The 15,461-nt window shown below is 57.3% G+C and overlaps 1 protein-coding gene across 1 annotated transcript in view; it reads right to left on the bottom strand.

Moving 5' to 3' along the window:
- Positions 1-727: 727 nt before the first annotated feature.
- The window catches only part of DCHS1 (dachsous cadherin-related 1), a 34,827-nt gene continuing 20,093 nt past the window's right edge, over positions 728-15,461 (bottom strand). Inside the window, exons 3-21 of the mRNA XM_082341334.1 lie at positions 13,523-13,711; positions 13,201-13,432; positions 12,833-13,069; positions 11,477-12,502; positions 11,063-11,256; positions 10,756-10,852; positions 10,496-10,653; positions 9,425-10,289; positions 9,091-9,330; positions 8,871-8,996; positions 8,103-8,312; positions 6,193-7,071; positions 5,955-6,068; positions 5,569-5,780; positions 5,325-5,479; positions 5,003-5,133; positions 4,604-4,887; positions 4,136-4,274; positions 728-3,802 (exon numbers count right to left, since the gene is read on the bottom strand). Of these exons, the coding sequence (XP_082197460.1) occupies positions 1,191-3,802; positions 4,136-4,274; positions 4,604-4,887; positions 5,003-5,133; positions 5,325-5,479; positions 5,569-5,780; positions 5,955-6,068; positions 6,193-7,071; positions 8,103-8,312; positions 8,871-8,996; positions 9,091-9,330; positions 9,425-10,289; positions 10,496-10,653; positions 10,756-10,852; positions 11,063-11,256; positions 11,477-12,502; positions 12,833-13,069; positions 13,201-13,432; positions 13,523-13,711 (8,100 nt within the window). The 3' untranslated portion in view covers positions 728-1,190. The remainder of the gene's footprint in view (positions 3,803-4,135; positions 4,275-4,603; positions 4,888-5,002; positions 5,134-5,324; positions 5,480-5,568; positions 5,781-5,954; positions 6,069-6,192; positions 7,072-8,102; positions 8,313-8,870; positions 8,997-9,090; positions 9,331-9,424; positions 10,290-10,495; positions 10,654-10,755; positions 10,853-11,062; positions 11,257-11,476; positions 12,503-12,832; positions 13,070-13,200; positions 13,433-13,522; positions 13,712-15,461) is intronic.

Below are 15,461 nucleotides of genomic sequence, written 5' to 3'. Positions count from 1 at the left end.
TCCCTCTGTGGACTGTCAAACCCTGGGTAAGCTCAGGGCTCCCTACCTGCTGCCAGAATCCAGGACTCACCACAGTGTAGGGGATGCTTAAGAAAGGGGCTTTGGAGGCCCACAGACCCACAGACCCAGGTTCTTACTAGCTGTATGATATCAGAAAGTCACTTAACTTCTCGGAGCCTAGGTTTCTTCATGTAGAATATGGAGACTATTATGTTAAAAGTGCTCTGCCTCAGAGGGTTGCAGTGAAAATTTACAGAGGTAAAGCAGGCAAACCCCTCAGCAGAGAGCCTCACATGGCAAAGGCTCAACAAATGAGAGCTCTTATTACACGTGAGTATATAGGGGCCCCACGGAAAACAAATACACCACGTGGCTGCTCTTGTACCCACCCCCACCTCCCTGAAGACCCTCAGGCCTAGAGCTGGTCATCTCCAAGATCTCTCCCCAGCCAGCCAATCCCTCTCTAGGTCACTGCCACAAGCAAGCCCCTGCTGTCTGCCGTCTTCTGGCCTCCTGCCCATGTTAGAGGGAAAGGTCGACTGCAGAGAGATCTGATAGTCAGCCTCAGGCTGGGCTCGGGCTCCCAGTGCCATCCCCACTTGCTCCCACCCTAGATGCTCCTATGTCCAGCACCTTCCGTGACTTCTGAGGTGTCCACAGTGTGCCAGGTGCCTTCCCATCATCCCCCCCACCCCTACGGCCCCCACAGAACAGGCCGGACACTGGATACAAACTGCAGTTTATTAAGGCTCCAGAGTGAGAATTGGCACTTGATTCTGGGCAGGGGCAGGGGTGTCAGTGGAACCCAAAGGAGCTGGGCCCAAACAAGTTAGAGGGACTGCCCCCATTCCCCCTACCCCCCAATAAATAAAGTCTCAGCTCCATCTCAGGGTGCTGGCACAGGGCAAGAAGCCCTCACTGAGGAGGACCCAGGGCTGCTGCCTCCTTCATCATCTTTCTCTCCACACTGGACCTGGCCACAGGTCAGTGCCCAACAGGGCCTCGTGGTGCTGGTGCTCTGACAGGGCCGGGGTGAGACGTGAGACCTGTCCCCACTGGAGGACTCTGGGGTGGGGCGCTGGCCTCCCCCGCGGCCAATCATGGTCCGAGGCTGCCCAGGGCAGGCTCAGATGGGGCCTGCATTGGGGACACTGTGTGCATCCCAGGTCGGGGCCCAGCCCGGGCCACAGCTAGATATGCAGCTCCGTGTCATCGGGTGGCTCCAGGCCGGACTCTGCACTCAGTGCTGAGGCTGAGGGGCCCTGGGCCACCCCAAATGGTGAGACAACAGGTGAGCGAGCAGCCAGAGGAGACAGTGAGGGTGAGAAGCTGGGGGACATGGCAGCTGAGGACAGGGAACCTTCATGGCTGATGGGGGAGCGGTGAGAGGCTGGTGGGAAGATGGCCCGGGTTGTGGCCGTGCTGGCTGGCTTGGGGGGCACAGACTTGGCTCCTGGGTGGGCCACGGCAGTGATGAGGGGTGGTGGGTCAATACGGGGAGCCGGGGGACATGGCCGAGCCTCATCCTTGAGCCGGGCGATCTCTGTGAAGACGCTGGCCAGCGGCTGGAACTGAGGGCACCAGCTCAGCAGGTAGTCCCAGTTATAGCTGCCACGGAGCTCCTCCTCACCAGCCACAATGGCCGTCAGTGCTCCTGCCACACATGGCTTGCCATCTGCTGGAAAGCCATAGTCCCCAGTGGGCGCAGGGCTTAGGCCACAGCCCCCCAAGAAGGCTGTGGCAGCGGCTGGGGGGCCCTCTTCTCGGTACAGAGTGGCCCCTGCACCCGGCAGCAGCAGCCCTGCCTTGCGGCCCTTATACCAGGTGTCGGGGGCAGGTGGCTCGCAGGATGTGTCACTCAGTCCATCTGCATCCTGCTGGATGCCGGAGTCAGGGCCACGGGCAGCCAGAGAGGAAGCCACACTGGCCACACGGGGGAACTCGTTGATCATGCGGATCTCGTCATCCTCTGCAGCCTCCGCTGAGCCTCGGCCGCTTGAGTGTGAAGGGTCCAGGGAGCCACCACGGGGGTAGGGTCCTCCAGCTCCTGGCCCACCATAGCTGGGGAGAGTCTGGTGATACAGGTGCTCTGAAGGCGGTGGGCTGGGTGGCTCTCGGCCCAGTTTCTGTAGAGAACCACTGGCCAGGGGTGCTGCCTGTGACATCGGCCCAGGTGCCGCCTCAGCCTTGCGGCTCCGGGCCCGCACCAGCCCTAGGACCAGGGCTGCCAGTGCGAGCACCACCACGACTCCCAGGGAGGCCGCCACAGCCCCCACCAATAGCAGGTTGAGGTCAGGTGCCAGGCCCAGTGCAGTGTGGGTGATGTCCACAGTTACGGGCACCGTGGCACTCCGGGAACCAGGCAGAGGCCCCCGTGCTACCACCTCCAGCCTCAGCTCCCGTGGTGCCTCACGTCGGGTCCGGCCCCCACCCCCAGAGGTGCCTGTTCCGCTGCCTGGTGCCCGGCTGTCCACCCGCAGGTACAGGGCACCTGTAGTCTGGTTGATACCAAAATAGGGGGAAGAGGTGGCAAGGGAATAGAGCACCAGGCCATCAGCACCTCCATCCTCGTCTGTGGCCTGCACGTGACCCAGGCTGTGGCCACGCCGGGCACCCTCTGGCACTTGGAAGTGGAAAGCTGGAGCCAAGAATACCGGGTCATACTCATCCTCACCAGTCACCAGCACTGACACAGTGACTGAGGCTGACAAATTCCCAGCGTCGGTAGCACCCACCAGCAACTGGAAGCTTCCTGTGTGCTCATAGTCAAAGGCCACTCGTGCCCGCAGCTCCCCTGTTGAGCTGTTCAGCGCAAATGCCTCACGGCCCTCAGGCCCTGGCCCAGCCTCCAGCAGGTTGTAGCGGAGCCTTCCGAAAGCCCCAGCATCCCCATCGATCGCGTGCAGAGTAGTCACGAGAGTGCCCGGAGGCTGGTTCTCTGCCAGGCTGGTGCTGAGCAAGCTCAGAGGGAAGGCCGGCCTGTGGTCATTCACATCCTGGACCTCGATGGTCACTGGTGCCAGAGCAAAGTGTGCCCCGGCAGGGTCGGCAGCCCGCACGACAAGCTGATGTCGAGCTTGGGTCTCACAGTCCAAGGGGTGGGCCAGTCGCAAGTCACCCGAGCTCTCATCCAGCTGAAAGAGCCCAAAAGGGTCGCCTGAGCTGAGGGTGAAACGCACAAGGCCATGCGGGCCTGGGTCAGCGTCGGAGGCCTCCACGTGCAGCAGCTCGGCTCCAACAGGTGTGTCCTCGGGTACTGCCACACGGTAGGATGCTCGGGTGAAGACAGGTGGGTTATCATTGACATCCAGCACAGTGACGGTGACCGGCACAGCCGAGCTTCGAGGTGGCTGTCCCCGGTCAGCTGCAGCCACAGTTAGATTGTACTGGGTTAGGCTTTCGAAGTCTAGAGGCTCAAGCAACACCAGGCAGCCCAGGGCCTGGGGGCCTAATCCATCACCCTCCCCAGCCTCAGCCAGCCGGGGTTCCAGCTGGAAGACTCGGCCCCGGTTGCCACTGACGATGCTGTAGTCCACGGTGGCGTGGGTGCGGCTTCCGTCGGCATCTGTGGCCTCCAGGGTGAGCAGGGTGGAACCAGGGGGCAGATCTTCAGTTACTGCCACACGGTAGTGTGGCAACGTGAAGCTCGGGGCATGGTCGTTCTGGTCCTGCAGCTGCACGTGCACTGTGGTGCGTGCTGCCCGAGCCGGCGTCCCATGATCTCGTGCTTCCAGCACCACGTCCACCACTCCTGGCCCTTCATGGCCCAAGGCCATTGTCCCCACTGTTGTGAACAAGGTCCCTGAGATGAGAAGGGAATGAAGAGAAATATGCCATCAGCAGAGGCTGTGGGTGAGCAGAGTGACCCTTCGGGGACTGGGAAATGGCCTCAGAAGTCAGACTCCGGGGAGTGGCCTATGTGCTAGGAGATTACGGAGTGGCCTCCAGGATTCAGAGAATGGCTTCTAGGCATGCAGTCAGGACAGTGCTTAAAATAGAGACAAAGGGCGGAAAATGTCCTCCCTGGGTCAGAGATCTAGGAGTTAAAGAGTTCAGGCAAGAAATTCCAGGAATGAGGTCAAAACATGGCCCAGCACAGTCAAGGATAAGGGGGTAGATCCCAGGAAGGACGCACCGTTGTTGGGGTCAACACTGAAGCCCTCAGCAGGGGAAGCCAGGTGGTAGGAGACGTGACCATTGGCACCTGAGTCCCGGTCAGTGGCAGAGACGGAGAGAATGGCACTGCCTGGGGGTGTGTGCTCAAGCAGCATCACCTGAGGTGTGAGGACAAGGGTTTATGGCCAAGCATCCCAGCTGCCCACTCAGCCTATGTTCTGGAGCTTGGTCTCATGAGCTCCGCTTGGCATTCGTCCCAGCTTGCAGCCCATCTACCCCTTAGAATTTGGATTGTGCACCTTCCCCCATTTGTGGGCACTGGATGAAGAACCTGGACACAGTTCCCAGGACTTATAAGGCTGGTCTTATATCTCCAAAGATCCGTCCCCAAGTCAGTCCCGACATCCAGCCCACCTCAGATCCTTCTAGCCTTGTCACTCCCCTCCATTGTGAACAACCCTGGGCCCAGAGGTGGGGGCATCAGTACCTGGTAGAGGGTCTGTGAGAAGGCGGGTGCATTGTCATTGACATCCTCCACGAGCACCGTGAGGTTGGCACGGCCCTCGTGAGGCCCGTCATGTGCCAGGAGCTGCAGGTGGTAGCGGTCACGCTGCTCGAAATCCAAGGGGCCCGTGAGGGAGAGGCGGCCACCATAGCGGCCTACACTGAAGGGATCCTGAGGCCCAGAAGGGCTCAGCACATACCACAGTACTGGTCCTGAGTCCACATCATTCCCTGTTACCTGTGCAATCTCTGAGCCCAATAGTGCATCTGCAATACATGGGACAAGTGTGTTTGGCATGGTCCCAGAGGCCCCTGGAGCCCCAGAGTGGGGAAAAGTGCTTCCCTACCACCCTTTGTACCCCTCACTTCACACAGTCCTCACCTTCCGATACTCGGAGCTCCCAGGGCTGGGGGATGGTGGGGCGATTGTCATTGGTGTCGATGACCATCACCGTCAGGGTAGCTGAGCCCACCAGGGCTGGGCTTCCTCTGTCTGTGGCCATCAGCACCAGCCTGAACACAGAGCACAATCGGGGTGGGACCTGGGGATAAGGGAGAACCTTGTGCAGGGATAGGAGGGCTCAGGACAGGCTGGGGGGTGGGGAACTCAGGACGTGGCCTAGGGATTGAAGGGGATTCCATGCGGGGCTCAAAACTGGATGGACCTGGGATGGAGTCTCAGGGTCTACAGACCCAAGCCTCACCGTGTTTCAGCCCAGATCTCACGGTCCAGGATAGCTGTGGTAGTGATAGTGCCTGTGGCTGAGTCTACATGGAACAGTCCCCGGGCTGGCTGGGATGCGGCCAGACTGTAGGAGATCTGTCCACTGGGGCCTTGATCCAGGTCATCTGCTTCGACCTGGTGAAAGTAGGAGGCTGCTGGCACTGGGCTGGCCACAGACAAAGTCCGCCCAGCCCTGCCCCCCATCTTCCCGTCACACCCCACACCTGCAGCAGGGGTCCCTCCAAGGGCCTAGACTCAGGCAAGAAGGCCACGTAGTGGGGCCGCAGGAAGCGGGGAGCATTGTCATTGGCATCTTGCAGGGTTAGGGTCAGCACGGAGAAGGCAAAGGCTCCTCCACTCTCCGCCTGCAGCACCAGTCGCAGCCGTGGGCTTGCCTCAAAGTCCAGCCCCTCTGCTGAGCGAACTGTGACGGCTCCTGGAGGGAGGTGGAATGTACATCACTGACAGACCTCTTGCTTGCCCTAGAGCCTCCCTGTCTGAGGCCCGCTACTCAAGGGCAGCCTCTCCCCAACCAGAGTCTCTTCGGGCCCAAAGAGGAGCCCCGCCAGGAGCCTGTCCCCTCACAGAGCCCCCTGCTCCTGCCCCTTACCTGTACTAGGCTGGATGGAGAATGTCCCTTTCTCATTCCCACTGAGAATGCTGTATGTGATGGGTCCACTTGAGCCCCCTGTATGGATAGCCTTGGGGGAGACAATGGGAGTCCCTGCAGAGGGGATGATATTGGTTGAAATGTGAGCACTTGACTGAGGGAGTCTGGGGACTATTTTTAGTTAGTAACCCCAACCCATCCAGGGATACAAAGCTGGGAGACATGGTTGGGCACCCACCTGGGGGTGCATTCTCACGGAGCATGGCTTCGCTACTAGCCCGGGGAAAGCGGGGTCCACGCTCAGACTCCCCCTGCAGCCCAACAATGACCACACCAGTGGCAGAGCGAGCTGGACGGCCAAGGTCGGTTGCCACGATGAAGAGGACACGATCCTGGGGACCCAGGGATACAGGGGAGCGGGCCACACGGATTTCACCGGTGTAAGAGTCCACAGTGGTGCCAGGAGGTGGTGTGCCTGCCAGCCGGTATAGGATGGAGGCATTGGCACCAGCATCACGGTCTTCAGCTCGCAGAGTGGCCAGAGCCAGGGTTGGGGTGCTGAGGCTAGGGCCTGGGCGGGGCAGGCGCAGCCTCAGGGGACTGGTGGGGAAGGTGGGCGCGTGGTCATTGACATCGCGCACCATGATGGTGATAGGCACTGTGGTGCTTAGGGGTCCAGCAGCTGCACCATCCACTGCATTCACGGTAAAGGCATAACTGGGACACTGCTCTCTGTCCAGGGCTGTGGCTGTGCGCAATTCCCCAGAGCTGGGCTCCAGCAGGAAGGCTCCTGCTGCACCTGCACCCAGGTAGTAGGTCACGCGGCCATTGGGCCCAGCATCAGGATCATGAGCCTGTAGCTGCAGCAGCAGGGTCCCTGCAGGTGCATCCTCAGGCACCTCCACAGAGTAGGCAGGCACAGGGAAGGCGGGGGCATGGTCATTAGCATCCAGCACTGTCACTGTCACAAGCAGAGTAGCACTGAGAGCTGGCTGGCCTCCGTCCCGGGCTTCTATCTGCAGCTGGAATGCTGGCTCCACCTCCCGGTCTAGTGGCCTCATGGTGCCAAACTCCCCAGAAGCTAGGTCCAGGACAAAGGCTTCTGATGGGTCCCCATCTGCAGAGAAGGGCATGCACACATAAACATACATGTGTCAGCTCATGGGAGTGGGGGTGATTTACAGGCAACCTGGCAAAGAAAGAGAAAGAGAGAGGGAGAGAGAAAAGAGGGAAAGTGGGATAAAGGCAGAGAAACAAAGAGAAACACAGAAGGTAAAGAAAGATACTGCAAAGTAGCTTTTCTAAGAGTGTGGTCTGCGGACCCCAGGGATTCCCCTGAGACCCTTTTGGAGAGTACATAAGATCAAAACTATTTTCATAGTAATACTAAGACATTATATGACTTTTTCATTCTCATCAACTCATAAATGCAGAGTGGGGTCCAGATGCTACCTGACATGTGATGACATCATGACTTGGATGCTTAATGGAATGTGTGTGCTTGTGTAGTCTTGTGTTTCCCAGAATATTCTAGGTAGAAAGTTTAGAGCATAAATATGTGTTGTTTTCAGAGATTCACTCACTTTTTGCTGGCTTGTGTTCAGTTATACCTGCTATAATCTTTGTAACCTCATTACTGTCCAACAAATTGTTAGTTGAAATCCTAAAATTTCCTTGGGCCTATGCAGAAATATGGCAAGTGGTATACTTCATTGGCTTGTTTTGCAATGATATTTTAAAATTTTCTCATCTTTAATATAAATATTGTAAATACTGATATAATTTGTTTACTATATATTTATATATTTATTAAATTATTATTTCACATTTTATTATATCAATAAATGCTGATATCATATAAGCCGAAGTTCTTTACAGTTCTCAAAAATTAAGAATGTTAAGGGTTCCTGAGATGAAAAAGTTTGAGAACAACTGCTCTACAGGGAGAGACAATCAAGAAAGAAAAAGAAAGAAAAGAAACAAAAAGATAAAAAGAGACAAAGAGGAGATCAAGAACTGGAGGGGAACAGAAATAGATGCTTGGAGACACAGAAACATAAAGAGAAGGAAAAGGACACCGGGCACATTGGGTCTGACACAGGCCAACAAGGAGTACCCCTGGGCAAGTGGGTGCGGGAAGGTTCTCACCCAGGATGCGGTACTGCAGCTGCCCGTTGGCTCCCACATCCGGGTCAGAGGCCCGCAGCGTGGTAAGGGTCTGTGGGTCCTGGCCCTCAGGCACCTCCAGGGAGAGATGGGTACTCCCAAAGGCTGGGGCGTGGTCATTCTCATCCTCCACAGCCACTCGCACTGTGACATGGGTCAACAGCGGAGGCGAGCCCCCATCCCGGGCATACACTATCGGGAAGCAAAATCAGTGAGATCTAGCCTGCTCTCATCCCATGGAGGAATCCACACCACATAGTGTTCACATGTGTTCACCAGGTGCACACAAAAATCAGAATATGTCCCTCTCTCCACACCCCACAAGCACACAGGCACACATACGTATATGTGGTGGTGTGACAGAAAAGGCACTAAATGAGGTAACAAAAGATCTGAGTTCAAGTCCCAGCTCTGCCACTTCCAAGCTGTGTTAGCCTAAGCAAGTTACTTAATCTCTCTGGTACTCAATATCCACATGCTACTCTGTTAAATGGCTGCAGTGTAATCTGAGGGAATCCTAGAGGGCACAGCTGTGACATTACGCATTTGAGAGTGTGATCACACTGGTGACAGCCTAGATGGCAGTTCAACTTGGACTCTGCCAAACTCTTGACTCCCCAAAAGGATTAAAAATATAATAGAAACTGTGCTGTAAGAGGTGGAAGCTTATAAAATGTACTTTGGGGGTCCTGCCCATGTAACACCGCTGTTTACACCACCTCAGGCTTTGGGCATCCTGTCAACGTATACCTGTCAGATTGATCTCCTCCTGCTCCTCCCGATCCAGGGCCCGAAGAGTTGTAAGAACTCCAGTGTCTGGGTCCAGGGAGAAGCTTTCGCCAGAGATGCCTCCATAAGTCACTTGCCCATTGGCCCCTGAGGAGGGGCGGCGTGGGGGAAGATCAGAGGGTGAATATACCCTTTCTTGACCCAGTCCATCCCTCTTTCAACTCATCCCCCCAGGCCTTACCCAGGTCTGGGTCGGTTGCCTGCAGAGTGAGCAGAGATGTGCCAGGCGGGCTGTTCTCACGCAAGAGGACGCTGTACTCCTGCTGTTGGAAAGCGGGTGCCTCGTCGTTGACGTCGGCGACACTGACAGTCAGGAGCTGCGTGGCTGAGCGCGGCGGGGAGCCATGGTCGGAGGCCACCACAGTCAGCACGAACTCAGCTCGCTGTTCACGGTCCAGGGACCGCACCACGGACAGCGCTCCTAGTGGAGCGGTAGGGCGGGTTGGAAGGAAACCTCAACACTCGCCCCACGTCAGCACCCTCCTCGTCCCCACCGCCACCCCGGCCCAACTCACCGGTACTGGGGTGTAGCCGGAAGTAGCCGTCCCCGCCAGCTGCCAGGCGATATGACACGCGTGCAGCCTCGCCCAGGTCCGGGTCCCGGGCTACCACATGCAGCGCTGCGGGCCCCGGCGGCTGATCTTCCGAGAGGCGCACACGTGAGGGCGACGCAAAGACCGGGGCGTTGTCATTCTCATCCGTGACAAAGACGCGCGCGGAAACGCGTGCTGCGCGGCGGCGGCTGGCATTGGCAGGCCGGTCGGTGGCTTCCACGAGCAGCAGCAGAGCGGGAGTGGTCTCCCGGTCCAGGCCTCTCGGGGCGCTGAGCGCCCCGGTGCGTGAGTCCAGGCGAAGCGCGGGCACGGGCGGCTCCTGGCGCAGCAGACGGTAGCGCACGTCGCTGTTGGGGCCCGGGCCGTCGGCGTCTGACGCCCGGAAAGTGTACAGCGCTGCGCCCGCCTCTGGGTTCTCCGGAAGCGCCAGAGCCAGCGGGTCACGCGCGAAGGCCGGCGCATGCTCGTTCTCGTCCTGCACGCGTACCTGCACTCGCAGCAGCCGCGCGCCCGCGCCTCCCGGCCCTTCGGCGCGCACTGTGAGCGCGCGCCACGCCGGGCCCGCCTCGAAGTCCAGGGGCCGCGCCAGGTACAAGCGCCCAGACGCCGCGTCCAGCGCGAAAGTGCCCTCCGGGTCGGCGCCGCCCACCAGTGTGTAGGTGAGTGCGCCCACCCCCGCCGGCTCTGGCGGCGCCACCGAGCCCAACAGAGAGCCGGGCTGGAGCCCCTCGGCTGCCGTCACGGTCAGCACGACAGGCACAGGTGCGGCCGGGTCTGGGTCTGAGGGTTCCGGCGGAGGCTCAGCCGCGCGAGCTGAGGGAAGCACCTGTTGTGAACCCAGGAGGGAGTACGGAATCAGGCGGACCCGTGTAAACGGGAATCTGGGCTGGCCTGCTGAGTAGCAGGAAGGGCGGTCAGAGTGGCCTGACTAGAGGAGAGGGTGCAAGGACTTAGGAAGATGCTCTCTTGGAGGGGGGTGCCCACACTGGTGACCAAGGAGACGTGGACAGATTGGAGGAAGGGCAGCCATACCTGCACCAGCAGCTGGAGGCTGGAGCTCCGAGGGGGGCTCCCTTGGTCGTGAGCGCTTAGCGTCAGCACATAGTGAGGCCGCTCTGCTCGGACCAGGGGTGCTGCAGTGAGCAGCTCCCCTGAGTGAGGGTGCAGAGAGAAGAGCTCTGAGCCAGGACCTGGGGACAGGCAGAGGAAGGGTGAGGCCTCGGGTTCCAGAGCTGGGCATGTCATGAGGGCCTGCCATCACCCACCAACTCCCTTCTCTCCAGCCCCCATACCAGTTAGCATGTACAGGATTGTTCCATTCTCCCCCTCATCCGGATCCCTGGCCTGCAGAGTTGTCACCAGTGTTCCTGGAGGCACACCATCTGGTACCTGTGGGAACACAGCTCATCTACAGTTGTCTCCTTTCTGTTCTTGAGACAACTCAGGATGGAGTTCCCATCACCTATGTGCAGGCAGAGCCCCTTTTTTGCTCTCAAACCTGTTCCAAGACGCAGTCTCTCTTTCTTACACCTACAGCTCTAAGCAGAGACCCACATACCCTCTTACTTCTTCAGGGCAGAGTCCTGCAGCTTCACATACCTGTACAGGGAGGCCCCCACCAGCAGCCCCTGAAGCCTGCAGGAAGGTGGGGCTGTTGTCATTGAGGTCGAGCACTGCAATGTGTACGGTGCCTGTGACACTGCGGGGTGGGCTTCCCCCATCCTGCACCTGCACCAGGAGCTGGTAGCTGCTCTGCCGCTCACGGTCCAGAGTTTGGAGTGTGGTAACCTCTCCTGGGAGTGCAGGACAGATAGAGATCATGTATGGGGTAGCTAGGGATGCAGAGCCTGAGGTCCGTGAGAGGCCGGGGTTTGGGGAGTGTGGAAGGGAATGCCCGGGTAAAACTCCAGCTCAGTCCTGGTCCTCATGGCCAGGCTCTGGGGAGCGTGTCTGGGTGTTCACCAGTCTGAGGATGAGGCTATGGGGTCTCAGATTTTGGGTCCCAGTGCTCACCAGTCTGGGGGTGGATGCGGAAGGCCTTGCTGTCTTCTGACAGCTGTCGCAGGCTGTAGGTCAGACGTCCATTGGGTCCTGAGTCTCGGTCAGTGGCAAAGACCCGGCCCACACTGGTCCCTGGGGGCTGGTTCTCAGCCACAGCCAGGAAGGTGGGCTCCTCAAACAAGCGGGGACTGTGGTCATTCTGGTTGAGGATGCTGACCCTCACGGTGGCTGTGGCTGTCTGCTGCCCCAACTCAGCTTTGGACCCAGACACTGCCATTACTTTCAGTGTGTATAACTCCTGGGCCTCACGGTCCAGTGCTGCTCGCACCCATAGCCACCCACTCTGTGGTTCCAGGCCAAAGGGGCTACTTGGCCCATCTGCTGCAAGGCGGTAGGTGACAGGGCCCCCATCTGGTGCTCGAGCCTGCACTTGCAGGACTTGAGTTCCAGGGGTGGTGCCTGAGGGCAGGTCCACACGGTAGGTTGGGCTGTCGAAGTGGGGAGCCAGCCCACGGGTCCCCAAGTCCTGTACCACCACCCGCAGTCGAAAGTGGCTGGTGCGGGGTGGGGAGCCGCCATCCCGGGCTTCCAGCTCCAGTTCATGGGCTGGCCCCCCTGGAGGCCCCAGAGGTCCCATAAGCAGTATGTGGCCTGTGGTGGGGTCCACAGTGAAGGCCCCACCACCCCCAGCAAGCAGGGTAAAGGTGACTCGACTGTTAACGCCTGAGTCGGGGTCCAGAGCCCGCAGTGTATAGATGGGGGTCCCTGGGGCAGTGCTTGGTGGCAGCAACACCGTGTCTTCAGGTGCAGGGAAGGCAGGGGAGTTGTCATTCACATCATCCAGCAGCACACGCACCCGAGCTACAGCGAAAGCCGGGGGCACTCCACTGCCTGCCCGTACCTCCAGCTCTAGCACTGGTCCCAGCAGCTCCCGGTCCAGAGCTCGAAGCGTTTGTAACAGCCCTGTGGCCCCATCTAGGGAGAAGAGTCCTCGGGGATCCCCACCTGATAGGGTGAGGGTCACAGGCCCCAGGCGACCTAGGGAAGAGGAAAGAAGGGTCAGAAAAGAGATGGGGGGCACCTATTGAGTTGGGGCGCAGACTCTGATCCCCGAAAGGGCTAGGCAGTGCCCACACCTGGGCCTTTCAAAGTATTAGGGGGAGGGGCAGGTGTTGGCAGAGAAGCCGGGTGGCACCAGGGTGATATTCATGTACCTGGGGATGAAGCAGAGTGCCTGTACCATGCCCAAGGAGGTGGCGGGGATTGGAACCACAGTGTTTTGTATTGGGGCTATCAGTGGTGTGATACTCGAGGGTTATGTTGGGGTGTCTGGGTATGGCACCGAATGGATATAATGATAAGTGATACCTGATGGATTGTGTGCTTGGACTATGCCCACACTGGTGCCTGGTGGCACATCCTCTGGCACAGAAAAGACATACTGTAGTTGCTCAAATACTGGTGGTATGGGAGTTCCAGGCACAATGCTGATGTTGACTCGGGCACTGGGCTCTGCCTGCAGGCCACCTCCATCCTGAGCCCCGATCTCCAGCTGCACCACGGAATTGGCCCGTCTGGCCAAGGGCCAGGCTACCGTCAACAGCCCTGAGAGGAGGGACAGAAGTGGAGATGTATAGGGAAACAGAATAGAGCTGGAAAGGTTGGGGGGTGGGGTGCAGGCAGTACTTCATTTAGGCAGATGGGGAGGCAAGCCCTGGGAATGTGAAGATCCTCACCTGAGTGCTGATCCAAGGCAAATAGTGGGGGGCTATTGCCAGCCAGGATGTGGTAGGAGAGTCGCCCATGGGGTCCCTGGTCAGGGTCATGGGCACGCACCCTCAGCACAGCTGTGCCTGGTATACTGTGGGCGCTCAGACTGGCAGCATACTCCCGTGGATAAAACTGAGGTGGGTTGTCATTCTCGTCTGACACAAACACCTTCACATACACCATAGACTTGAGGCCTCCCTGGTGAGACATGCAGCCATTAAGTCAGGTGGCCCTTGATTGGCCCTGGTGAATGCCCTACCCCAGTCTGCCCACAGACTGTCCACTCACCCCATCCACAGCCGTCACAGTGAAGTCGAAGCTTGAGGGCCCCTGATCGCGGTCCAGGGTCCGGGTCGTGCACACGTCGCCACTGTGGGCATCGATGCGGAATGGGGGAGACCCCGAGGCCCCAAGTCCGGCACCCAAGGAATAGGAGAGGAGGCCAAATGGGCCACTGTCTGCATCTGTGGCTGTCACCTGGGGAGAGGCTGGGGTGAGTAATGCCCCATCTTCTTGGCCAGAAAAGCCATAACTAAGTGGCAATTGGAAGGAGAAGGCCCTGGGCCAGTTGGTGCCCAGAGTCTTTGGATGGTGGACACACAGAAGGGACTAGTAGGACACGGGCCAAAATCCAAACCCAGCTCAGACCTCACCACCTGCGTTAGGTTCCTGTGAGACTCTGATCACAACATTTTTGTCAACTGGTCAATATAGAACTTTGTTTTATGTGTGTTTCTGTTTAAAGGCACCTTATTTAATATATATTGTTGGTTCATTAACACTGAATTCATGGCCAATGGCACAACTCATAACTAAATGAAACTTATCTAACACATGTATTTTCTCCATAAGGCACAGCACAGCCTTCTTGTGTTTAGGAAAACAGACATCACTTCAGCACTACACTTGGGGACCATTTTATACAGCAAAATCACCAAACAAAAAGCACAAAAATGCAAAAAACGTGGCATTAAATAGACCACGAAAAGGACCCTTGTTTACCATGTAAGAGCTGTAACATGAAGGCAGAGCATTGCCTTGTTCGACCTCAGCCGGGAATGTGCTTGTTGAGAGACTTGAATTTTCCATCCTTCTGCACATGTCCAGGAATGACTGTGAAAGCTCCATGAGTATTGATTCAGGGTTACAAATAAATTTTAGAGAGTTGGCGAATTCACAAATACAGAATCTGCAAATGATGAGGACCCACTGTACTTAAAAGGGGAGTGCTAAGGGCTGTGATAGCAAATTCCAGGTGGGTCACAGGGAGTTAATAACCATCACCGAGTCTCATAATCACTCCAGTCAGAGAACTGGCTGACCAACAGAGTTATTGAGACTGATGTTACAGGCCTTCTCTTTACTGAGTTTGGTTATAAAGTGGGATCTGATGGATACTCAGCTCTGGTAACTGGAGTGATCAGGATCTGCACTGTGAATTTATGGGGTGTGGCTCATGCACCTTTAGCACCCCTTCATCTCTCAAGCCAACCTCACTGGAAATGAGAAAGGGAGAACTGCAGGTCTATAGGAGAATACCGAGGTCATTACGTTCCAGGGGCTCCCCAAAACTAAGAAATAGGGGAAGGTTTTCCTGGTGACTTCTCAGGCATCTCCCAGACTGGCTCAGGAAGAGTTTATGACTGGACACCAATGTCAGGAGCCTCTGAACATTTCAGAGCCAGATCAGCAGGAGACAACATTCCGAAAGCTTCTGAGCCTAGGACAGGGCCAGGCACACAGTAGGTACTCTATGTATATTTGTTCATTGAGTAAACAGACATTCGGATTGCCCTGCCTTACAACAAAAGCTTCTTTCAAACTAAGTTTTATAAATTGGGTGCACATTAGGCCCTCAATAGTGGGTTAGCTGGTGCAGACTGCTGTAGCTTGTGACAAAGTACTCTTTGTGGCTACACGGGCCTCAGGGTCATGATATGCTGCAAAAGGAAGCTGGAGAGTTCCCCTTTCTTGGCCAGAAAATGTTGCTCAGAGAGAAGCCTAGCCAAGGACTTCTGATTGTTGCCCAGACCTTTGACAGAAGTGATTTGTGCCATTGTTTACCCTCCTGAGAGACACTAAGACCTTGCCGTGCTGAATCCTGGAAACAGCTCCTGCCCCAACTCTTTACTGTGGCCGTGGGCCTGGATATCCCAGGAGACAAACTTGCCCCTGGATCAGTCTGGCGGGCTGCGGCACAGCTGCCGCACCATCTCCAGAAGCTGTT

Source organism: Balaenoptera borealis (assembly GCF_965194805.1).
Source record: "Balaenoptera borealis genome assembly, chromosome: 11".
In the NCBI taxonomy this organism is placed as follows: Eukaryota; Metazoa; Chordata; class Mammalia; order Artiodactyla; family Balaenopteridae; genus Balaenoptera; species Balaenoptera borealis.
This window is presented reverse-complemented; position numbering and strand designations above follow the sequence as displayed.